Here is a 26,225-nt window from a genome sequence, read left to right on the forward strand (position 1 = left end):
ACACCCAGGTGCCCCCAAAATAATAATAATTATTATTAATTGGGTAGAGATGCAAAGAGAGCTTTCCACATGGGGTGAAGAGGTTGAGCAAAGATGGAGGCAAACCTCTTGTGGCTTGGCCTTGCCAGGCTAGACTGAAGAAGCATTTTTGGAAGTAAATTTGGAAGGCCTTGGCTAAACTCTATGTGGAAAAGTCTTGAAAAGACCTCAGCTTCTGTGTGTTCAACATGTGTGTTTCTGCCATTTTGAGGAGGTCCAACATGAGATGCGAACTGAGGTGCCAGGAGGACTGGCTGTCATATTAGTGAGTAAATTAAGGGAGGTGCCTCCTTCAAAACAGACGTGCTTTGTTTGCACATTCCATACATAGGAATGTTCTTGACTTCCACAAAGGAAAGTATTTTCCCCATTTTTCTGGAACTTGAAGCCCATTTGGTGTAAGTTATATATTTCCACATTTGTTAGAAGCTTAGACATGGAAAAATATTTCTCCATTGCAGAGAAAATCCATTGCATACCAATAAACATCTAACTGAATGATGGAAATGCAGGTGACCTGGAAAGCATAGGGGCCTCTCAAGGGGCCAGAAGCTATTCAGTACCAACTGATGCTCACCACGAGAACTTTTTCCTGCAAATTTCACGATTTAATTGCTCTTATGTGAAATCTCCCAATTTTTAAATACAGCTCAATTTTCAGGAAAAAGAAATGAATCGAATAGTTTACTTCCTCTGACTGGGTAAGACCTAAAGTCTGCCAATTTGTCTTTTCTGGCTTGTAAAGTCAAGCAGTGACATTCCACTGGGTGGAGGCATAGACTTGACCCTGAAACAGAGGTTGGGTTATAGTAGAAGCAGCAAGTGCCAATAGGCATCCTGCCTTCCTGGCTTTTATTTTTCAGAAGCTGCATCTCCTTGAGAAGGATGAGCTATTGGTATGAATGAGGATTAGAGAGTGGTAAATAGCTTTTTATTTTAAAGATTCTATTTATTTTAGAGAGTGCATGCACAGGAGTGGGGGACGTGGGGAGGGGTGGAGGGAGAAGCAGACGGAGAAGGAGAAGCAGACTCCCTTCTGAGCAGGGAGCCCATGGGGTCCCAACCCAGGACCCTGGGATCATGACCTGAGCCGAAGGCAGACGCTTAACTGACTGAGCCACCTAGGAGCCCTGAGAGTGGTAAATAGCTTTTGATGATCAAGAAGGGAGGGGGAGTTTTGTTTTGTTTTGTTTTTAACTTTACAGCAGAAACAGAGGAATGGCATTCTGTGAATTGAAAGGACTAGCAGCCTATCCCTTCGGAGCATCCTGGTAAATTGGCCTGGCCTCTGATTGGGAGGGCGGGAAGGTGGACTAGAGTTTGCCTGGGGTTTCTAGTAAGGCTGGACTTTATGCTGTATGGTCCCAAATTCCCAAATATGGAATGCTGTACTTTAAGGGGCTCTTAATGCCTGGAAAAGAGACTCCCTCATGATGACCAGTGTGGTCTGAAGACTAAAAGAGCCATCTTATATATTCTGCTCTGCAGAACAATTCCGGGCTTTTTTATGACCCATTGCAGGGAAACATTTTCCACCACCATTCCTGAGTTAGCCCTTCATGTCCAAGAAGAGTCCTGTGCACACAAGTTCAGGGAAGCAAGAACATATATAGATTTGATTTCATTTAAAGAAAACAAAGAAATGTGCCATTTCTCACACACCACATTTGTAGAGTGAATTTTATGTGACTAATAAAAGCATACATAAAGTATAAGATAGTGGTTAAGCACTGTGATTTGGACATCCAGTAGATCTAGATTTAAATTTGAAATCTTTGTTTTTTTTTTATTAGTGATAACATTGGGTATGTCCCGTCATGTCACCAAGCTCCATCATAAAATATAGACGATAATAGTATCTAACTCATAGATGCTATTGCAAAATAGAAGTGAGAATTAAATGAGACAATGTATTAACACCCTTAGCATGGTATCTGGAGCACAACAGATACTAAGTAAATATTAGTTATCACTATGATTCCAGACACCTTTCCAAATGTCTTTGTGAGAGAGCAGAATCACTGCTACCAGGTAACGCAGGGAAGTTTCCTGTAAGTAGTGGCATTTGAGCTGGGACTTGAGCTGAGATGAATTTAGACAGAGAAGAAAGCAAGAGAAGTGCAGCCAAAGTGGGGATCATGGGTTGTTTTGTTGGGGATGGTAAGAGCTCAGGTTCCAACCTGACCACTTAGCACACCCATCCCCCAGACTAGGGTTCCTAAAACATGCACAATTCTACTTCATAATCCAATCACCTCTTTGAAGATTGGGACGATCACAAAGATGTTAGGGTGTTAGCCAAAGGCCTAAGGCTGGATGCCTGCCAAGGAGCTGTAGCTGAATGGGGGCCATTTAATATAAGCAACAGAAAACTGGGATTCAGCAAGGGGAATGATGGTTAAATCCAAGAGTGTAGTCTTTGAATACTGAATTTTTACCAGTTGATTTTTAAGAAAGATGTTTTCCTCTTGAAAATTCTGAAACATATTTACTGTACTCTACTTGATAATGTTGGAATCAATGACTCACTTTGCTGATAAACTTTCCAGCAGCTACAACTCAAAAACATTCAGGATTCAGTGCTCCATATCAAGGAAGAGTCCCCAAGCACACAAACTGAGAGACGTTGAGCAGCATCAAATTGGGTGGCGGGACTGGGAATTGTGGAACAGTATTTACTATCATAATTCCTGGCAAAACACTAAATCTATGCAGTTTTCCTCTCTCTTTAATTTTTTTTTCTTCAGCTAAGACAGCAGAAGAGATGATTTATTGTACATGTGTTACATCCAGCCACAAATGAAAACAGAATTAGTCCCGAAAGTCACGGGTCCAGGGCAAAGGACCAAAACGGACTGTTTTGGTATGAACAAGGCTCCACACCTAATGTGGGGCTTAAACTCACAACCCTGATATCAAGAGTCGCATGCTGTATGGACGGAGCCAGCCAGGTGCCACGCCCCCCACTCTCTAATATTTTTAGTGCAAGTAAACCATGCTTTGCAACGTTATTAATAAATTAATATTTTGGTCGGAATGATTTGAGGAAATTACGTAACACTGCTGTGTCCCTGTTTTTTCTAGCTTTTTAGGAAAGATACAGGAAATCTCACTGTGTGGGTCATTATGAGGGTTAAGGTCATGATCCCAGGGTCCTGGGATCGAGTCCCGCATTGGGCTCCCTGCTCCTTGGGAGCCTGCTTCTCCCTCTGCCTCTCTCTCTCTCTGTCTCTCATGAATAAATAAATAAAATCTTTAAAAAAATTAAAAAATGCATAGAAATTCCTGGTATAAAGCTGGCTTATAATAGTTTGTAGGCCCACAGTTTATTCTGTTACCATTCAATTTTACTGGAAAGGTTTCAGATTTTTTTCTAAGACCAAGACCGAATGTTTCCTTTGGAAAGTGTAGCTAATTGCAAATAGGATACAGGGTTTTCTCTAGATACGCATAATGTACCTGGCTCCAGGACCACTCTTAGTGCAATAGCCCATGCTTCATTTATTTGTGCACTTTCTAACAAAGATTTTAGGCCAGTGCCATGGCTGTTTTGGGGTTCCCCTGAGTCTATATTCATAAATTTTGGAGAAAGGATCAGGTGCAGGCTTTAAGACTTGGTTACTGCATTATACAGAGTTATCAAAAGAAATTTTAATCTCTCTCACAGTGTTTCTGTTTTGTTTAGTAGCAATCAATGGGATTTAAAATCATGTTGGCAAGGATGTGGGAATCACATGAAAATATTGGTATCTCCAAATGTGCACATATCCTTCTGTAAATACCTGACTTGACATTCATTCATCCATTCATTCATTCATTCCCTTGGTATTTATTTTCTAAGGAGTATTTTCTTCAACATCTCCTCTGTCATTGCAGGGGCTAGGTGCAGAGGGGCAGAGTGTGCAAGGCAAATATGGTAGACGAGACCCACATTCCCAGTGCATAGCCTAACAGGGAAGACAGAAAACAAAATAAAAGATTCTTATAAATGTTATGAGGGGCAAATACTAGACACAGTGACATGATTTATTCTCTGGTGTTCAGACAGGCTTCCTGGAGAAAGTGATATTAAATTTGATACTGGCATGACAAGTAAGTGCCAGGAAGTAAGAGAGGTAGAGTGTTCCCTAGAGCTCACTCACTGAAGTGTGGCTGAAAAGGATTTACTTTTAGAACTTGATTATTATTAAACATTTTGATATGGCTACATAATTCCCAAACTATACCTTCTTCTCTTTCTTCCATTTCTTCACATGGTCTGGCACCTTTGGGACACAGTTTTGGACCCAGTACCCTCCTTTCCTTGCATGCACGCCCTTTGCAATGTGCTTTCAGAGCTCCTTATCAAGAAGTAAGGACTGTTTCTTATTCCTTGAATCTGGGTTGGCCTTGGGTCTTGTATTGACCAGCTGAATGAGATGGAAGGGGCTGTGTGTCAGTTCTGAGCCTCAGCCTCAAGAATGCTTCTACTCGTTCTTTTCCAATCCCCCCACTGCCATATAAACAAGCCGGAGCTAGCCTGCGGGAGGAGGAGATACATGGAGGAAAGCCAAGAGTCTTCAGCCTTCAGGCTGCCAACCCTCAAACATGTGAGAAAGCATAAGATGACCTAGTGGAAACACCTCCTTGAACCACAGCTGACCACAGATGACAAGTGAGCCCAGACCAGAAGAATACCTCAACCCATTCATGGACCCATGAACAAAACTAAATCAGTGTTGTTTTAGGTCACTGAGTTTGGGTGTAGCCTAAAATAATTCACTGACATAGATACCACGGTCTGTTTCAATTTTGCTGATTTCCGTCAAATGGAAATGCTTTATTATGATGTTTATATGAGCAGAGCATGCTCATTGAAACACAGAAAGTCAAGGTAAAAAGTGAAGATCCACTCTCCCACAGTTTGCTTCCCCATCCCATGTTTCAAAGAAGCATCTTTAACTGCCATGGTTTTGCTGTCAAGGAGCTATGTATTGCTAGGAACCATGAGTTCTCCCTCATTTTTGCTATGCCACAAGAACAAAAAAACCAATCTGGTGGAGTTCAGGCCCCCACCATAATTTGGGCTTTGCTGTAGGATGTTGACTAACTTCCTGCTTGGCTCCCCAGCAGCCCTCAGCAGCTGTGGGCTTTAGTATCTACGACCCTCCAGGCTGTCATTCTGTATAGTGGGCTTAGGCACCAGAAGACAGCTCTCCACATCTGCTCTCCTTCTCAGTTATAATTGGGTGCATGATTATTTCCTCCGGGAACACCAGCCAGATCCGGTTGCTAGGTTCTGCACAGTATTTTCCACTCTAGAGTTTAACGCTCTCTTTCCTAATTCTCGTAGTAAACACATAACAGTATTCTCATTTGGAGAGCCTTCGGAGAGCAATGTAAGTCATATCCCCAACAGCCCACTTTTATTTCTCTGTGGAAAACTGTGACTTCTGCCTGCTAGAATTTGTGATCACCAGAGAAATCGTTTTGTTTGTATTTCTCCTGATACTAGTGATACAGCTTTGAGAAACAGCCAGAAAAAGGGGAACGTGGGGAGAGTTAACCATTTTAAATAGCCAGAATGTGTCTTTACAGTGTTTGAAGGCAAATAAACAGGGTATAACATGCGGAAGGATAATTAAAAAATGATACAAGGTAATTACTCTCACATTGCAAGGCAGAAAGCTAGACCACAGAAGCCGAACTTGCAAAAGAAGTTATCAAAATGAATTTTGTTGTCCTTAAGTGACCTCTCATCTCTAGCCTAGGAAAAGTGGTTGCAGGTTGAGAGGCTAGACACTGTGTGTGTGTGTGTGTGTGTGTGCGTGTGTGTGTGTGTGTGTGTGTGTGTGTGTGTGTGTGTCTGGGAAGAGAGAGAGAGACGAGTCTCCACCTTTGATAGAAAACTTCCCGGTGATAATCAAGGGAGGGAAATGGATGGGACGACTTGGAAATCTCACTTCTGGCTTCTAGTCATTGAGGAGACACGGTAAAATAAAAATGCAAAAGGTTAGCTGAATGGCCTATGACCAGAGCAGAAAGCTGCCTGGCAAGTCACTCTCTGGCCACTGATGGTGCATTAAAGATGTGCATAAAGTGTGTTTCCCATGGACCATATTAGGCCACAGAGAGCAACCTGGGGGTGGCTTTGGTCATGTGACTGCCCAGAGTGGCAGGGACTCTGTAGGACATAGCTCAAGGTGCCTGACAGGATGTCCGGAGGGCACACAGCAAGGGGATCTACAGGGGAGAGAGAGCCAGTCAAACGGGGCCTTCCAGGTGCACCCCAAGAAGAAAGGTGTTCACTTCTCTTTCCATCCCTATAACCAGAGAGTGAGAAATACCAGCTCATTCTGGTGTCAGTGAACACCTTCCCTCCCCCCTCACCTCAACATCTTCCTCTCAGCCCCTTTGAAGGCAGACACGGTGGGGACCAAGTTAAGGGCAAGTTAGGGGTAAGCACCTGGAGATGAGGTAGAGAGAAAGGTGGTCTCCTGTGTGCCAGACACAGGGCTAAATGGGCCAGGAGAGAAGTTCCTTGAAACAAAATTCAAAATTGTAATTAATGTAAAAAACTAGGCATTTGAATTATTATTCCAATAAGACTTTTTTTTTTTTTACTTGAAGAAACTGAAAAAATTTTAATTATCAAAATGAAAAGGAAAGTTCTGGGAGTTGGCCTAGGGCTTATCCAAAAGGCAAGAAACAACTGCCCGCCACCCCATAGCAGGTTGGATCTGGTTTGTGGGGGAGAAAAGAAGAACATTGCTTTCCGATTATATCTGAGTTCCTCTGTGTTCTAGTTAATATTTAAGTATACAAGTTTAAAAAAAAAACCAGAACCTGATGTAATTACAAAGTGTACTCTAAGAGTACTGCAAATTATATATAAGCTGAATTATGGAATTTAAGTTTATCGCTTTTATGGATCATTTGTGACCCATTTAAAATAATGCCTTATATTGGGGAGCCTGAGTGGCTCAGTTGGTTGAGCATCTGAATCTTGATTTTGGCTCAGGTCATGATCTCAGGGTCATGGGATTAAACCCCATATCGGGCTCCATGCTCAGCAGGGAGTTGGCTGGAGATTCTCTCTCTCTCTCTCTCCCTCTGCCCCTCTCCTACTCATGCGCACACATGCACGCTTTCACTCTGTCTCTTTCAAATAAATAAATCTTTAAAAATTAAAATAAAATAATGCCTTATATTTATATGCCATGTCTTAGCTCTTAAAATACTTTTATAAGTGCTATCTTATTTGATCATCACAAAAACCTGTACATCTATGGCCCGGTGTTATGATCTGATTATTTAGGTGACCAAACTGAAGCTCAAGAGAAATCAGGTAAATTGCCCAGATGCATTGGTATGTGGCAGGTTCAAATCAAGAAGTGGATTTCAGGCTTCTGACCCTTAGTATAGCTCTCTTCCCGTGATTTAATCAGGCTGGGTCTCCCTCTTTCTACCTCCATGCTCGTGAATTCATTAATATATTCATCCCTTCATTTATTCAGCTAATTTTCTCGATATAAAGTTATCAAGCATTGAACATGTGCCAATGGGGGAAATTGCCATTAAAAACAAAAGTTAAAAATGCAATGACAATCTGTAACCAAAGCCAACGAGAAAAACACCGCACTTCCTCTTGAGTGTGTTACACATTATCTGGGTGACACGGGCGTGGAGGTGTCAGGTGGATTAGGAGTGAGAGCAAGGCAGTGTGGTGAGAGGAAGCTGAGGACCTGATGAGGGCGAGGCCCGGCTGCCCACATCACTGATTCTGGTCTTACCTAAGAAAGACAGGAAGCCATTTATGGATTGTAAACTTGGAGACTGTGTGATCAGATTTACCAAGTCAGCTAATGTATCATCATCCTAAACCAAGGGAAACAGAATTATGAAGATAGATACGCTGCCCCAGATAACCTGCCTCATAAATCCAAAGAAGAAATGTTTTCTGTGCTCTCTAGTCCATGAAATTCCTCTATTCCCATAACTAAGTGAGAGGTGTTTATAACTGATTGTTTTGATCTATCTAAAAATTCATTCTTGAGCACCTGAGCCAGCATGTCACACTCCCCCCCCCAAAAAAAAACTTCAACATTATGTGTGCTTGTTTTTCTTTTTTTTTTTAAGATTTTATTTATTTATTTGAGAGAGAGAGAATGAGAGATAGAGAGCACGAGAGGGAAGAGGGTCAGAGGGAGAAGCAGACTCCCTGCCGAGCAGGGAGCCCGATGCGGGACTCGATCCCAGGACTCCAGGATCATGACCTGAGCCGAAGGCAGTCGCTTAACCAGCTGAGCCACCCAGGCGCCCCTGTGTGCTTGTTTTCCTTTAGTTCCATCATTTACTCATTCAGCAAAATTCTCCCAGTGAGAACACCTGTTTGAACAGCCCAGTATGGGGAGATGACAGATAACTTCTGCCTCCAAAGAGCTTCTGCCTGCCTCTAATGGGATTGATTGTATACAGCATGAGAGCATTCTAGCCCCAATCCAGTAAGACAGGATACTGGACTCGGTTTCACAGTAGTTTGCTGGGTTTTCTCTGGACCATTTATATTCTTTTTCTTATTTGTTTCTATCAAGATGGTTGATTAAAGTTATGGGAGCAGTATGAAGTCAAGGGATTTGATGATACTAAGTGTGTGTGTGTGTGTGTGTGTGTGTGTGTGTGTGTGTGTGTAAAGCCACTTACGGCTTTTAAGCTTGGGTCTTATGTGATCCAATTTGCAGAGTCAGCTAACTTATTATCATATACTATGTATAACTCTATGTGTGCATACACACACACACGCACAGTCCCTTAACCTGGATTTCTGTACATAGACCATGATGTTGTATACTATCCAGATACCCTGAAGACTGGTGAGAAAAAATAGAACTTGATAATGATTTCATTCTTATTAAAGAATTTCTGTGTACTTCCTGATTCTCTTGGGGAAAACTAGTTAACCAGGCATAAACAATTCACATAGCACAGAAGGTACCTTCACCTACTTGCCTCTCAATAGATTAATCCTGTCTGAGAACCACAGTGACAATGCACTGGCTCGGAGTGTTGACTCCAGCGCTAATTCCTGGTAGCTTTCCCTGCAGGGACCCTGGCTCCACCCTGTGCCCTTTCCCAGAGGAGTCCTCCTTGACATTGCTTCCCAGTTTTTCGTAGTTGGCTTTCTTTGCAAAAGCCCTGTGGGTGTGCTGCACCAACAGTATCCACAAAAAATGCCCCGTTTCTGTGAAAAGCCGTAGTAGACAGTACAAAGAAGAAGGTGCTGTCTGACTTAGGCTGGGCATTGACAGAGACTAGTTCTGGAAGCTTTGTCAGCCTACCACAACACATAGCAAATCAAAGCACTCCCACCTGCTGTCCAAAACAGGCACTACATTTTTCCCCTCCTTAATTTTGTTAATGTGAAATTCCGTTGAAGTCTGGTCAATGTATTTTTGTCTTTTTGCTGGAAACTTGGAAAAAGTGAAAGAATGGAAGAATATGCTTTTTTATCAATGAGAAATGCACAAATAATTCATCTTTTACACTGGCTTCATTTTTTAAAAATTTTATTTGAGAGAGCGCACGATGCGGGGCGGGGGAGGTGTGGCAGAGGCAAAGGGAGAAGCCAAATCTGCTGAGCAGGGAGCCCAACGCAAGGCTCCAACCCAGGACCCCGGGATCATGACCTGAGCCGAGGCAGATGCTTAACTGGCTGAGACACCCAGGCGCCCCATCATTCTTTAAAACATGGTTTAAACTAATTCATTCAATAAATAATTTATGAGTCCTTACCAGGGGTCAGTATTGTTACTCAGGGGAGATATAGCGGGAAATAAGCTAGACATGGCCCCTGTCTTCTCCGAGCCTACGGTTTAGTGTAGGAAGAAAGGGAAGGAAGGGGAAAGGCGCAGGTGCACCAAGCGGAGTGGAGTGGCATGATCAAAATCTTAGAGGAACAGAAGGCACGCGGCTTTAGGAGAACCTAAGGCAGTGTGGCAGGCTGGTTATGTAAGCTGAGTCACGTGGACCATGGTGAGGAGGCAGTTTAGACTTCCCTATTCTATAAGCAGAGGAGCTGAATGGTCACATTTGCCTTTCAGTAATACAAATAGCAAGCATTTCTTGAGATCTTAGGACATGCTGGCTGCTGCAGTGAAATTTACATTTATCTTATTTAATTCTTACAATTATTTCATGAAGTGGATACATCGTTTCTCCCATTTTACCAGTGAACAAACTGAAGCTTACAGAGGTCAAGCAAATTGTCCACGATCGTTCAGCTGCTAAGTGAGGAGAGCGTAGCAGCCCTGATTCAAACGTTTAACTCCTTCCCACGAACTCCAGCAAAAGTTTTAAGCAGCTCTCATTGACCAGCTTTGTAACCCATGTGCACCCCTGAACCAATCAGTGAGGCCGAGGGGATAGAATGATTGATTGGATGGACCTGAATCACGTGGTCACTTCTGGAGCCGCAGCTGGGGAAACTCCTCTTATGGAACCGTAAGAACTGAGATTCCTGGTTATGTTGTTCTCCAAAGGAGATTCAAAGTTATTCCAGAAAGATACGAGCAATTGGCTTCTGGACAAATGAAAATGGCAGATGACCATTACCTCTCCTAAATTTAATTTTAAAATATTTTTACACTGTTTAACCATTTGCTACCAAAACTTTTACCAACAATTTTAGAAAATTTTAGCCAATGACTGACTTGAGTTATGCATAATCCTAACAACATTGTTACAAAGATAAAATACAGAAAACAGTTCAGAAAGGAGAAGTAACACGATCAATCAAGGGTATTTTTGAGGGCATTTCAATTATTCCAACAGATTTCATTTATGAACGTCAAAGAATCAGTGAATCCTGGAGCTTGCTTCTTATAAATGATGAAAAGGTGCCCTGAGAATTTGGATGGCTTCCCTCAGGTCTCACGGGCAGGTAATAGTGTTTCTTGGACATTGTCATAGAGACTTTTCCTATGGCAGCATTTTAAAACTTGTTGCTCCCAAATCCCCTGAAGTTTTCAAAGGTTTTCCCATGTTTTTTTGTGCGTCAACGTAGTATTTTCTGTTTCATTTTTTGTTTTTTAAATACTCCAATGGCATATTAATTGCATAAAAAGTTACCTTTTAAAGGAACTGTTTGGGCACTCAGAGTCTTATATAAAGTGACTGCTCTCAAACTGTTTAGTCTCAGGACCCCTTTTGTTCTTAAAACTTATTGAGAACCCCAAAGAGCTTTCCTGGAGCTGGAAGTTAAGTCTAACATATGGGTTAAGTATATCAATATTTATCATATTAGAAATTAAAATTGTGAATTAAAAAATCATCCATTAAAAAAATAAATCCATTATATGTTAGCATAAATAACATTTTTTTCACAGAAAATAACCATATTTCTTAAATTATAACAAATGGTGAAGAGATTGAAATTGTTTTACATGTTTACAAATCTCTTTAAAATGTCTGACTTAATAGAACATAGATTCCTATATCTGCTTTGGATTCAATCTGTTGTGATATGTTGCTTTGGTTAAAATATATGAAGAAAAACTGGCTTTATACAGATGTGTAACTGAAAAAAGGAGGAATATTTTAACAGCCTTTTCATGTAGTTGTGCATATCCTTCTTTAATATCCTACCCAAACTCAATGGATAGCAGTTTCATAAGGGTTAATTACATATCAATAAACTCATCATGCTCTGTTGCATTAAAATCCATTGGTCTATCTTGTACTTTAAATGGATCTTTTATCCATGCATGATTTATAACATCATGCTTTTAGAAAGTATGGGTTCACAAAGTCATGCAAATCTTCCATATGTTGACACATTTCATTATAAAAATCAATACAGCACATTAATTAATATTACCACTGATCTCATAAGAAAAGTCTTTAAGTATTAGGATGCTGTCAAGCTCACAGTAGTGCATACAAGTTTTTCAGAATTTTAATTCTTGCTTGAAAGCTCAGATTTATCATTGTCCACAAATTCTGTCAGTTATTTTCCTTAAAACAATAGACTTACTTCATTCATTTTTGAGAAAACATCTGCCAAATATTCAAGTCTGTGTGGCAGTGAAAAATACATGATTACTAGTACAGTTTGGTGCTGTTGCTTTGATGTGCTAAGGTAACAGCAGATTTATCCAGCATTGTTTTTAGACTTTCAGTGAATTTGTCAACACAGTGGAAAAAGCAAGTAACATCTTACTTAGTACTTCCTTGAAAATAGTTTTGACCTCATGTCACCAACTCCTTACAGGATCTTAGAGCTCTCCAGCCATTCTGCTATACAGTGAACAAACATGGCCCTTATTGGAGATCACATTGAAGTTCCCTACCTTGGTGGACTTGACCATGCATGCTCTTAGATAAGCCTCGTTCCTTGACACATATTGCTTCGTTTATATTTATAACAGACAGTGGTTCAAGACAGAAGCAAAGCCCATGGCCATTGAAGTAGAACCTGATATAAGGAGCATACAAATTATATTGGACCAGATTTTGTCCCAAGATGCTTGCTCTTAAATAAACCACAAAAACCAATGGTATAAAGAGAAGATGTCATTGGTATTGCATCCTGTTATGATTTTCATGTGTTAGGAATAAGGAGTTTTTACATTAATAAGGTGGGTGATGTATAAAATTTAAACTTGCCTTTATTCCCTTTTATTTTGTTATTTAGAAGTGAAAGATAACATTTTAAAAACAGGTTAAATTATTTTTGTCATGTTTTCATTCCTAATATTAGTGATGAAAGGATTTTATTCTACTTTTGCTTGCTTGTTAATTCTATTTTTGATGCTATAACACAAAGTGAAATTTCTATCCCCAGGGTAATATACATTTGATCTTGGTACAAATCATGATATGTCTTTTTGAATTTATATCTTGGTAGATGGATTTTATTTATGTAATGATTTTAAGGGGCGTATGTTCCTTGTTAAATAGATAAAATATATTGCTTTATACACATATACTATAATTTTATTTTAATGTGAAATGAAGTATTTTTGAAGATAAAAGCACCTTTTCATATTCGGCTAAAGTGATGAAGATTCTAAGGGTGTTTCAGAAATTATATATTAAAATAAAAGAGGCTGTCAAAAGAAACCCCAAACTGTTAATGCTATGCAGTGCCGTGCTGCTACGTAAGAAACCAACCATGCATTGCAGTATCTAGGGAATTCCTGTGCAATAGACAGTAAATTTATATTCTCTCTGTATAAGAAAGTGGAAGGTGGTAAGGAAAATCTCAGTTCTTCAGATATTTAGAAGGAATACAAGGGGCACGCCTAACTCTACCTGCATGCAATCCTTTTTCTCCTCTGTACAACAAATCTTGTCAATCTATGTCCACCATTGGATCATAAACTCTACCTGTCATGTTTCCACCTCGCTTGTCTTTGGATTTCAGATCTTCACCAGAATTCCAGTATTTCCAAGAAGAATTACCAATTAGTCCAGCATCAATAGTTTTAGTCTCTGGTCCTTCAGATAACACCAGGACCTTGGTTCATGACTATGGGATACTGGGACTCATTCAAAGCTACACAAGCCTCATTCAGAGGAGAGCTGGGGAGAGAATATGTACTCCCAGGGTAGATTTTTGCAGCCTGCCGACTTTTTTTCTCTGGTCACAAAATGATCACAACGATTAGACTTGTTTTCTCTTTTCAGCGTCATGCTGACAATGCTGAAGCCTATGAGTTTCTCAGGGACCTACAAAAATATTGGATATTAAAAATAAATAATAGCACCAAAACTCCAAAAGGAACTGCCAAATTTAACATTAATGAACATTTAATCACTACAAAATGTGACATTAGGTCCACTTAATCAATTGTTAAATTTAGTATTAAAACAATTCTATTACATCGGAAAACAATTTCTAGATTAGATGGTGTAATACTGCAAGAATTCCTGAGTGTGGGGGCGCCTGGGTGGCTCAGTCGTTAAGCCTCTGCCTTTGGCTCAGGTCATGATCCCAGGGTTCTGGGATCAAGCCCCACGTCGGGCTCCCTGCTCGGCGGGAAGACTGCTTCTCCCTCTCCCACTCCCCCTGCTTGTGTTCCTGCTCTCTCTGTGTCTCTCTCTGTCAAATAAATAAATAAAATCTTTAAAAAAAAAAAGAATTCCTGAGTGTGCTTGATTACTGTCTAAAAATCATAACCAGTCATAAATCAATTGGATTATTCACAGGCCAATAATTTCTGAAGCAAAATTATAAAAATGCATTCAAATTATATACAGTACTAATTACATTTAATGTGGGATTTGAGGGCATCTTACATGTTTACTATGATGTACGACGGAAGCTTTAAAGCAAAGTGGGATCCATGAAGGTTTTAACATAGCCCTGGCAAAACTGCCCCTATTACTTAGACACCAGTTGATCTCAAACAGCATATGTGTTATTTCAAAAAAAAAAAAAATGCCTTCCCTAGAAATGAAAGTAGATTGTAATAAACACACTTTGGTGTATTTTTAAAAGGCCTGTGACTCCCATGTAGCCTTAAGTCATTGATTAGAAACTTTCAGCAACATGACTGACTTGGGGAAATCACAATATGTCTTTGCTACTACAGAAAAAATATTGTGTATTAGGGGAAAAAAGCAAGACAGAGGAAAGATATGTCTCTGAATTTGACTGATTTTATTTCTTTGATACTAGATGAAAGTGTTTTCTTTGGTGAAAATGCACTAATCTCCTATTGCTGTATAGATGCAGAGGTTGAGAAGAGTCATTTGTTTTTGCTTTCTGAAAGCAAAGAGAACTCTGATACTCACAATAATAACAGTGGATGCCTTGGAGATGATCCTGTAACAATACCAAGGACATGATTTTGAAGGGAAATCCAATTCACCTTAAAGAGAAGATGAGAAATGATTGAGAAATGACTATCTTTAAAACAAACCAAAACAAAACAGTGATAAGTTGTATCCACTAAGAATAAAAAGAAAGAAATATTAAGTCACAAAGTCCACCGGGTATTTATTTAATAAAAACTTTAAGATGATCCTGAGTTACTACTCTGGAAACATCCCATGACAATATCTTGATAATGGTTTATTCCAAAAAATTAAAATTAGTGTTTCTTTTCTTTTCTCTTCTTTCTCTTGTTCTCTTTCCCTTTCTCTCTTTCCTCACTCCCTCCCTTCCTGCCTCCCCCATTTCTTTTTCTGTCTTCCTTTTCCCTTCTGATTTTCTTTCTTAACCTACCACCTTTTTCTTATTCCTTCTTATTCTCTTTACACTTGATCTTCATGGAAATTTCATAAACAACATCAACTGTTACTTCTAGGATGATGATTGATAGAGTTTACAAAGCAAAAGGTTTTGGAAGTAGGAATAACAGGTGCCTTTTAGTGCATCATTAATCCCTTAATGGAATGGAATGAGTTTTCCTGGGGGAAGAGAGTTCTACCTTAGGTCTCTTTTGAGGCACATGTCCATTGTTTTTGACCCACCCTCCCCCCAAAAAAAAGCCTTGGCAATTTTTATATTAGCAAAATTCAGGATGAGAACTTATTGGTTTTAGTGTCTTGGCTCCTAAGCTTCCCTATTTAAGGCTCAAAGCACAGTGTATTTCCAAGGTTAAGTGAGCTGGACAATTTAACATCTATGTCATAGCCCGAAAGAATCTCTGTGAGACTTGGTTATAATCAGAATCTTTTCTAGGATTTTTGGGACTTCTTTAGACAATTCTTTTGGTCAAAGGAACCTTGGCAGATGCAACATCATAAAGACTTGTTTCACCAACTTGGTCCCATAAATACCATAATAAACTTGAAATGCATTTAAGGACCATGTAAAACTGAAAGAAGAGGCAAAATGAGTGAGAGAGGGATCAACCCAAACCTCACAATTTTAAAAATTAAAATAAAAAATTGTTTAAAAACATGACACCGTTAAGCAGCAATGTTAGGCAGTGTGTGTGTGTGTGTGTGTGTGTGTGTGTGTGTGTGTGTGTGTGTGTGTGTGTTTGCCTGTGTAAGCATGTGTCTATAATGAACTTATGGTCATAGTGTTAGTCTGCTGCTGTAGGTAGAATTATAACCCATAGGGGCCATGTTGGGATCACCTCAACTTTAGAGCTAGCCCACAGGGTAGTTGCCTAGTAGCTTAAACTGCTGTGTGTAATGGGGATTTAATGGCTTATATTGCTGTACCCAAGGGGGCTTGATGAGCTGGGACATGCTCTAGATTGATGTCCAATGGGGGTAAGGCAAGGCCTTTCCAGGTCATGATGAAATGGGGAGTTTGTGTGGATTTTGGTACATCTCAGTCTGTTCATTAGAGATATAAGTGTCTATGTTTGAAAGAGGCTGGTTAAGTCAAAATTTGACTGGAAACCTAGCAGGAGAAATTAATCCCTAGGTACATTGGATAATGTAAAAGGCCTTCAGTTGTGTCACTCATCAGATAATCTCTTTAACATAAACTTGAAAAGGACCTTAAGTAAAGAAGTATTTGCTCCATCCTTTCCTAAGAAAAAAATACTGAATTTTCTGACTCCATGTGACTAAATGTGTTACCACAGTAAAAGGATATATGGAAACATTGGCCTCATAAGAACATGTCAAACCAGGATTCTGATGGATGCTTTACCTGTTATTTTATATAAGAAAAGATGATTTGCTAAGGTATGCAAGGATTTATGCTTCCTGAGGAAATGAGCTTAATTTCTAAGTTACAGTGATAGTTTATGACGTTGTATGATACTGATATATTTAAACACCTTTCAAGAGTGGGTGAGTAGGGATGCCTGGCTGGCTCAGTCGGTGGAGCATGTGACTCTTGATCTCTGGGTCATGAGTTCAAGCCCCACACTGGGCGTGGAGCCTACCAAATAAATAAATAAATAAATAAATAATAAAAAGAGTGGGTGAGTAGATACTAACATCATCTGCATAAAACTAAGGAAAAGGAGAGTTTCCAAACCTCATGCCTCCTCTGAAATGGACCCTAGAAGGTCACAGACCTTTGAATGAGAATCACTGCCTTCATAAGTAGGAGAGCTAGGCTTTGAACCCAGGCCTTAAAATATATTCTACGTTACTTTCATTGCCTCCATTTAATTTTAGGAGTTGCATTGACCTTTTCTAGGTGAAATTGAGTGTCTTCAGCGGAAGAAAAGTACATAATAATTGTACACTTACTATGTGGTCCCCGCCAACATAAACGCTCAAAGTCACAGCAAGCACCGTGTAAGTGGTAAGGTGGTCTCGGAAGAGAGTTGGGACGCTTGACAATAGGAGGGACTCGCGTGTCTTCTGAAATGGGTGAGACTTAGTCTGATGAAAGTCCACACAAGGGCATACCCCGAGGTGAACGACAGAAGCAGGACTGAATGCAGAAACTGAGAAAGGAGACAGTTGCATGTTTTTTTGGAGAGCAGAACAGTGGAAACAGAGTGTATCTGAACAGATGAAGCCAGATCACAGAAGTCCTCTGAAAATTAGTCAAGTGAGTTTGAAGTTTTTATCATACGAAATATGGAGTGATTGGAAAATTCTGAACAAGTACTACTTACTTCAGAGTAACCTAGGAAGCTCAGCCCATTGTGTTCAAGTTAGTCTTTTTAAAATTTTATTTATTTCTTTATTAGAGAGAGAGAGAGAGAACACGAGTTGGGGGAGGGACAGAGGGAGAAGCAGGCTCTTTGTGGAGCAGGAAGCCTGATGCAGGGCTCAATCCCAGGACCCTGAGATCATGTCCTGAGCCGAACTCAGATGCTTAACCAACTGAGCCACCCAGGCGCCCCATGTCCAAGTTAGTTTTGAGCAGAGAGATTATGGGGATCAGCAGGGAGGTCTCTCTCTCTCTCTCTCTCTCTCTCTCTCTCTCTCTCTCACACACACACACACACAGAGGTGACCTTTATATCTAACTCTGTAACTCTATAGAGTAACCTTAGAATTAAAAATAATTTAAAAGTAGCCCAGATAGAAGCTGGAATATACCCGATATTCAAAAAGTAACAGTTAAAATTAAAATTTGTGACAAAAGCACAGGTGCCAATTTTTTATTGTATGACTTTTCCCCCTCTTTCTTATCAAATATCTTCAAATATGTATGAAAATTAACATCCTTACTATACCTTGTTGGATGAAGGGAACTCTTTCCATCCCCAAATTCTTATCTCCAGAGTATCCTGCCCATGCCCTGGACAGCTCATTTGGGTTTCTGAAATAGAAGAGTTAGGGGAATGCCTTTATAATTTGGAAAAATACTATTAGTATCAAAAATGGCAAGAGTCTTAGAAAGCGCTTATAAAATTGAAAGCGAATAGAGATGAAATCAGAGAAATGCTCTGAAATTTTGAACAAAGTGGAGGGCTTGATACATGATAAAAGTATTCAGGACAAGCACAGTGATATAGATTTCAAAATTAGAAAAAAAATAGGAGAAAGGGAGGGAGGGAGGGAGGGAGGAAAGGAGGGAGGGGAAGTTTTGGAGAAGGTGGAGAAGACATTTCAGGACTAGACCTATGGACCAAAGCTGAAAAGAAAGTACCCAAAGTGGTCATGTCACTTGCTTTTTCCCTGAATGGCACTGTAGAAACTAACCCTAAATGAGATAAAATGTCCAAGGGAACAAAGGCCATGCTTCTGTGATTTGTTCTTTATTTCTAGGAGCTGACTGCAAGTCAAGCTTATTTTAGAGTCCATGGTTATGAGATCGTTCCATCACCTGTCAATTACTAGTAAGCCTCACAAGTATTTGAGAGGTTGAAAGAACATGCAGTGAAACAAAACGGGAGTCTGAATGCTGTTCACCACTGGCGGACGTTGGTTAGCTAATATTCTGCCTTTTTCCCCTGTTCACAGAACCGAAAGTAAGCTGCAAATTAGGCCGGTCTGCCTCCACATCAGGTGTGCCCCCTCCGTCAGTTACTCCTCTCAGGCCAGCCGGTGACCTGCAACAGAGCCAGGTACCATCATCGTTAGCCAATCGTGATTGACTTCCTGTGATGCAACATGCCAAACGCTTCCACCTCTGTCTGTCATGTGTTGCTGTAGACAACTTTTGCATTGGCTTTTATTTCTCTCTGTGTGTATGGGTGGAGGGGGTGAGTCATGGCAGTCTGTGTTCTCATCCGAAAAGGAAAGTCTTTCTTCTCTGTGACTGGTGAAACTTTTTTTGCTGTTTGTTACCAAATCGTTTTTTTGTCTCTGGTTCCCATCATTCTGTAATATTAATGTAGTAAACTTGTACTCTCTGTATTGGCTTAGCGGTTATTTTTTTAACAATTCTTTCTCTCTTCCATGTCTTGTGTACTTTTATACTGTCTCTGAAAATTTATCAACATTTGATAAATTTACCTACTTTGTTTTATGTAGATTTCTTTTTAAATGTTTTGTCTACAACACTTGCACAGATGTTGTCAATGAATTTGTACATACCTTTTACCTCTTATCCTATTATACTGTAATATTTGTGGCCATTTTGCTTTTATTTCTATTTAGCTTGGAGCATGATTGTAAGACACTGTGAATATCGATGTCCTTATAAATATTCCTATACCAATTCATCTGGATTGCACATGGCAGCTAGTCTTCTTTCTTAGGCCATAAAGACAAATTGACCAACCAGATAATCTAGATATTTACCAAAAACTGTAGATTAATAAGGCAATCTTTAAATAAATGGCTTTCCTCTCTTATCCCAACAACATCAGAAATGTTCTCAGAAAGAGAATGTAAGTGTTCGTGCATGGTTAATAAGACTTCTATTATCACTTGGAGAAAAGAGACAAGAAATAAAGGCATAAACTAAAATATCATTTAATCCTTTACAGGAACAGGATGTTGCTCTGATGTTCATTTGGGTACATGGCTGTCTATGGGGAATTTAGTATGGGGAGGAATCATGACACATAAATGTCTCTCTATTTCTCACCCAATAGAAATTCAGTACATCGACTTAATTTGTGAAGCTTAATTGTTGTTACTGTTAAGTATTGTGGGTGTTAAATAGGATAATGTCATCCTGGAGTGATTTCTCTCCGCTTCCTGGCTTTAATCTTTGCATTCATAAAACTCTTCTGAAAGAGTAAATTATAAAACTAGCGATGGTACCTCCATGGGAACTGTCCGTTACGGATTAGCGAATTACATATTCATCAATTATTTAAAATGTCAGGCTATTTTAAAAACATAACTAAACAGAATAATTGCATTTTTTTCTAATGGGAGACATGGTGCTTTTTAATATTTTGGTCTGGCTTAAATATACGCAGGATTTGATTTATGCATATATGAGATATCTATAAACACGAGAGATGAGAGGCTTCTCTCAAGGATATCTCAAGTGTCATTTAGAATTCCTTGTGTCTTAATTTAAAACGTTAAATGCTTCCATAACTCAGTGTATCCAGCTCAAACATTTTTTGGGCAAAACAGAAGTAGAAACGATAAGACAATGGATTAATAAATAACACAATTAACCTCACTAAGATAAACTGCCACTTTAGATGATATAAAGCTATTTCAAAAATACTACATTTACCAATATTTAAAATTTAAAATGTTGGATACAGAAAGGAAAGAAATTTAGCTGACTGTCAGAAGATTGCATTCACATAATCGAATTTCCAAAGACATGTATCTTGCTATTACCTTACCCTCAGTATCACAGAGTGGTTTTCTATTCTTTGTCTTGTTTTCCATTTTTCCTAATTATCTTTATAGCTGTTTCATCCTAAGCTCCTTTAACTCTCAATGAAAGCAGGTTCTTGGGGTAAACTTCTGGAATAAAAACAAGACACAATGTTTGTGCCTTTGCATTATCAACTCTTTGCTCACCTGATGAGATACTCTTTATTCTTGAAATATAGTAACATGAGAAAACCCCTTATGTTGCTTGCACACTGTTAGTTTCCCTACAAACCACAAAAATCCTGGCACACATCCATAGGGTAGATGACCTGTCAGGCTCTGAATTAGAAGGTGAACCTTTGAGGCTCTCCTCTGTGGCTTGTGACCAGTTGCAGTATTCGCCTATCCCTATATTCTGGAACCAAAGAGGTAAGCATGGCTCAGAAGACCCTTGCTTTATACCCCTATGACCTAACTTTGAACTAAAGTCAGTGGCTACTTATTGAAGATCCTCTTCTCACCTAATTCACAGGCTCTTGACTGAGATATGTCTCTAAATAACAACCAGGATGACACTGCCCTTTGTTAGGTAATCCAAGGTAGTGTCGACCTGTTGACTCTAAGAGTGAATATTCATAAACTGACTTGATATCGCCTAACATTATCAAAAAATCACCCTCATCACTTCTTAAGGAGTTTTTGATACAAGGATTCCCAGCAATTGTTTAAACACAGAATGCTTAATAGGAGATGAATCTATTTCTTACTAGGAAACCATGGAAAAACCACATGTTTCTTTAAAACAAACAAAAGCAATCACAAATCCCTAAAATAATTCCAACGGTGTTTATCAGCTGAGGAACTTGGCTTTAGGATGTCTGTGCCATTTTCAGCCACATTAAGGGGCATTACCATTCAAAGAGAAGGAATTGTGTTTTCTTCTGATTGTTTATTCATATCTTACCGCTTTTCTGTTTCCTCAGTACAAGTTTTTGACTCCCCCCTTACATGTCCCAGTAGGAGCTTTCTAAGTAGTGTTGCAAGAGGGGCATATGGAAGTGTCTGACATTGCTCCAGCAGAGAAGTATAGAGGTGTCCACAAGTGCCCCCACCCCCAGCCTTGGCCAATAATGATTGCCCACCTCTGAAGAGTCTAGAGACAGTCATTACTGACTGAGCCACAGAGGAGCCTAGAACCAACAGTGACTGTCCACCATGAGCATTTCTGTATTAAAAAAGGTCAAGATAACATTTGCTTGGTTTTGCAATCTTTGGGCCTCAGATAACTACAGCAGACACAGGATTTGTAGAAATGTGTAATCTTATCTGACTGGAAGTTCAAAATATGTAAGAGAAAATGTAATGCTCAGGAAAGAAGTGAGTTGTAAAGCATTTAAAGTATAATATTCTTTGAAATTTGGAGAGATGAAACAATTTTTTTCTTTCTAATTCACTCCAGAATAAGTAGATTAGACATGGGGCAAGACATTTCCTTGGAATTTTATTGCAATGTGGCCACATATTTTGGCATTTGTCTTAAAGCAGATCTTTAGAAATTAAACCAAATTTCTGTTCCTGCTTTGAAAACGCTATTTTCTTTTCCTTAGTTCTAAAAGTAAAATGGCATAGAAGTCATATTGAACTTGGAGCGCATGTAACTTTCTCTTTTTTTCTTCTGTAGTCAAGTAGAAAGCCATGTGTTCAGAAGAAAGGGTGTGACCACTTTTATAGACAGTAGAAAATGATGTTCATGGTGTTCCTCTGTATCTGGCTGGGAACAAGACTACCTCTTGGAATGTGACGTCCATTCCATTGGTGATGATACCATCCGTAGTCTTGCTGTAGCAGGCGATAGGACAGCAGCTAATGCTCGTGGCCTGGGGAAAGCCATGCTTTCTCTCAGGAATGGAGCAGCTAGGGTGTGTCTCCACACAGAAGTTCCGACTTTCCTTGGAAAAATGTTCCCAAAGAGTGTTTGTATTTGTTTTTCAGGGAAGGAAGATGAGCACCACACCCTCCACTATAGGCACACGCGCACTTCAACACTCCCATTTCCATACACTTAGGCTCCTTCACACACACAAGCTCTCACATACTCACACATACACGTACATACTTGCTCACACTCACTCATGAATGTACACACTTTACATTTGTTAAATAACAGACTCCCATGTGGAATCAGGGAATCACAACGCAATGATCACATCACATCACAGAATCGCATCACAGTAACAGTGACCTAAGCGTTGAAATGAAACCTCACCTTCTCCCTGAGGCTAGTTTATCCTTTGAAACTGGATCATCTCTGATTATCTTTGATCTTGAGGAAGGGTTAGGAAAAGGCTATCTGTAATTTCCTTTGGCCACACATTGTGAAGGCTGACAGACCTAAATCTCTTTAGAAATCTCACAGTTGCCTCCACAGCCATTATCTCTTATTTTCTAGGCCCTCCGTGCCAGGACAGATGCCTCTTCATTACCTAGGACAGGCCTCACCCCAGCTGCTGGCCAGGCCAGCACACCCAGCTCCTTTCAACTTGCCCCTTCAGGATGATTTCACAAATGCTTATTCCTTTCAGTGCCAGCCCTCTGGCCTCTTTCCAAGCTCCTAACGTCCCCCTTCAGTTTGATGACCCTGCTGGGCCATAATGAGAGCCAACCCCGGGCTGGCTGCAGAGTAGAACATGTTGTCTTTTCCCATGGCTGCCATAGCTATGTCTGCATGCGGGCATCTAGCCAGCTTCTCTAGATGATGGAATAACATGTCCGGGTGTCCAAAGCTTAACACACGTCCAGCATGTTTTCTGGCTGTACCTGGATGTCAAAAGTTGTTTTTTAAATACCTGGAAAAAAGGAAGGTAAATCATTCAAAGTTAGGGATTAGGGATCAGTATATGTGGTTCTGTGACAAGGGCTGTGCCCGATTCTGAGGCATACCTCTAACGGCCAGCACACTGTGTGAGACTCAGAGATCTTCAGCTGACTGACAAAATTTCTCTCTTGATAAATGTCCCTCTCTATAGATCCTTGGAAAAATGTTTTTCTCACACAATCTAATTTTGTCCTTTTTCTCAGTTTCCTAACTCCAATGCAGTGGGATGCATTGATTCGTCCCATAGCCTCAGGAATGCTTTGTCTTAAAGTTTTAAGAAGACCACTGCTCTTTCTCAGGATCTGTGTGAGTTCTGGGCTTTCATTTAGTTTTCCAGATAGTCAGAACATTTGCACATAAAAGTTGTAGGAGCCTAGAAAGCATCAGGAAGGTGATAGACAAAGGGAGAGTGAGTATACTGACATAAATGCTCAAACAAGGACATAGAAAGAAATTCTGTTTTCATCCACTCCATGCCTACCTACATCTCTGAGAAATATAACCTTAAAGGGTATATTCTTATTTAACCTCACCTTCCATGCATAGGATCAAGTAGAAAAAGTAAAACAAACCTTATGAATTGAGAAGTTTCAAAAGTGTTTTCTCTTTAGAATTTCCATGCTACCATTAGCACGGATAGAACTTGTTTTGCCAAGACTGTTCATACTTTATTCTAGTCGTAAGTCTTGTAGACCTAGAATGTGTGTATTAAGAGATTTCATATGATCAGTTGCATATACATTTTCAAGTACTTTCTGTCTAAGAGCTGAAGTTTTGTGGTGGATGGGAGAGAACAGTATTAGAAAGGGAGGGGACAGGAAAGGTGGTGGGAACGCGCGTGTCATCCCAACTTAACATGACGAAGGGCTCCTTCTCTACCGTCCCTTGCTCAAGTGTTGAACAAACTTGTGTTCTTGTTGTTAAGACCCTGTGAATATTCCAGTTCCTCCTATGAGACCTGACCCAAGAGAGTGTTCTGCGTCGTATTTGTATTTGATACAGCTGATTGGATTATATGTTCATGATTACAGTGCAGGATGGAAATGGAGGAAAAGCAGAAACAGAACACCCAGCCAAGCAGCCAATGCTGAACTCGCTTCATTAACACATAGCTGCCCACCACAGAGCTTCCTTCAGGCCATACAATAGATTTAAAAATGACTCCTATTGTTTTCTTCATTCTGCATACAAGTTAACTTGACATATATTTCCAAATATGTAAAACCCAACAGGGTACTTGGAAACCCCTGCTATGTTTACAATGCAACATCATCACCCTGGAGGAGGGTTGCTCTGTACTAACTTCAGATTGTAAAATAAAGTGTTATGTTAACAAAGATTATGTTACAAGGAAATTATAATTGTTATAATGATGTTTACTGAAGAGATTGGAGCTAGCCCTGTGAAATGTGGAATAAATTAATATTATAAGTAAGAATGTCAGTGTTTATATTGATCTATTGCCATGTATTATGGCAAAAGTACATTAAAATAATGCAAGTGCCAAAAAACAAAAACAAAAAAGCATTATCTTATGTGTGCTCTCAATAATCCTGTCTGATTGCTTTATATAAATATTAGCCTTGAGTACCCATTGACACTCTCTATAATTAATTTCATATTTGAAGAAAAAGCAAAATTTTGTGCTTGTGTTTAAATAATAGGCAAATCCAGTGATATGTGTAATGTAACATTGGCCTTACTTGATTTCTACTTCTATACAAAGAATTCAAGGAGCAGAGAATCAGATTGCTTTTTACAACACACTACAGTATAGCTAAGAAATTTGACATATTATTTAGGCATCCTGTGTTAACTTTTGTATATTTCAAGGGGCAGAATATTTGGGAGTCACCTTTTAAAGACCAGTAGTCTCATGACCTGTCTCTCAATAATACCATTATCGAGTAGAATGAACCTAAATAAACCTATCCCTGTGCTCTTATGCCAATTCCCCAGAATAATTTGCCATTTATTCCCTTAGAGCAGGAAGCAGAGTATAACAAACAAGAGGATGTTCTCTAAAAAGTTATGAACCAGTTGACACAAAGGGGTGGGGATGGGGGCACACGGGCTGTGAGAGTGTCCACCCTCTGCCTCAGCCGTAGTCCCTGATTTGTGCGTGCATCCTTCTCCTCAGCATCAGAGTCGATTACCTAACCCACCAGACCTGCAGGTAAAAGTGTGAAGTGGCTTATGGAGATACTCCAGCATTCTTTAACCCATGAAAAAGGCCAACCGTTGTTTGGATTTCTTAGATGAGGTTTGCAACATAAAAACCACGTGCCATTTATTGTCATCTCTGCCGTGATTATTATAGTCCAGGACTGTGCCAAGAGCTTCTCTACATCATGGCAGCTGTGTGCTCTACAGTTCTAGCCTGTGGACACTCTTATCATCCCACATTACCACCTCAGGTATTCAAGTACCTTGTCCAAGTTGTGAACCCAGTAAATGTCAGTCTGTGATCTTAGTTACTCAGCTACTTAGAGGATGAAGGACTTCTTTTAGAGTCCTGAATCCACCATTTAGTAACTGTGTGACCTTGAATACATTGTTCAACTCTTCAGCATCTGTTTTCTTGCCTGTAAAATGGGCACAGTGTTATCCACCCTGGATGGTGGTGGTTTTCACTGAGGATTAATGAGATAACATGTAGGGAAAGTCTTGGATGGACAGACAGAAACTGCTGGAAAAATATTCATTCTTTCTCTTTTCCCTT

At 39.8% G+C, this 26,225-nt stretch overlaps 1 protein-coding gene across 2 annotated transcripts in view; it reads left to right on the top strand.

Moving 5' to 3' along the window:
* The window catches only part of NYAP2 (neuronal tyrosine-phosphorylated phosphoinositide-3-kinase adaptor 2), a 255,038-nt gene that overhangs the window by 193,288 nt on the left and 35,525 nt on the right, over positions 1-26,225 (top strand). For both annotated transcript variants that reach the window (XM_027587960.2, XM_027587959.2), the window contains one exon: positions 18,859-18,962. In XM_027587960.2, coding sequence (XP_027443761.1) covers positions 18,859-18,962 — 104 coding nt within the window. The remainder of the gene's footprint in view (positions 1-18,858; positions 18,963-26,225) is intronic.

Source organism: Zalophus californianus, chromosome 3 (genome assembly GCF_009762305.2).
Source record: "Zalophus californianus isolate mZalCal1 chromosome 3, mZalCal1.pri.v2, whole genome shotgun sequence".
In the NCBI taxonomy this organism is placed as follows: domain Eukaryota; kingdom Metazoa; phylum Chordata; class Mammalia; order Carnivora; family Otariidae; genus Zalophus; species Zalophus californianus.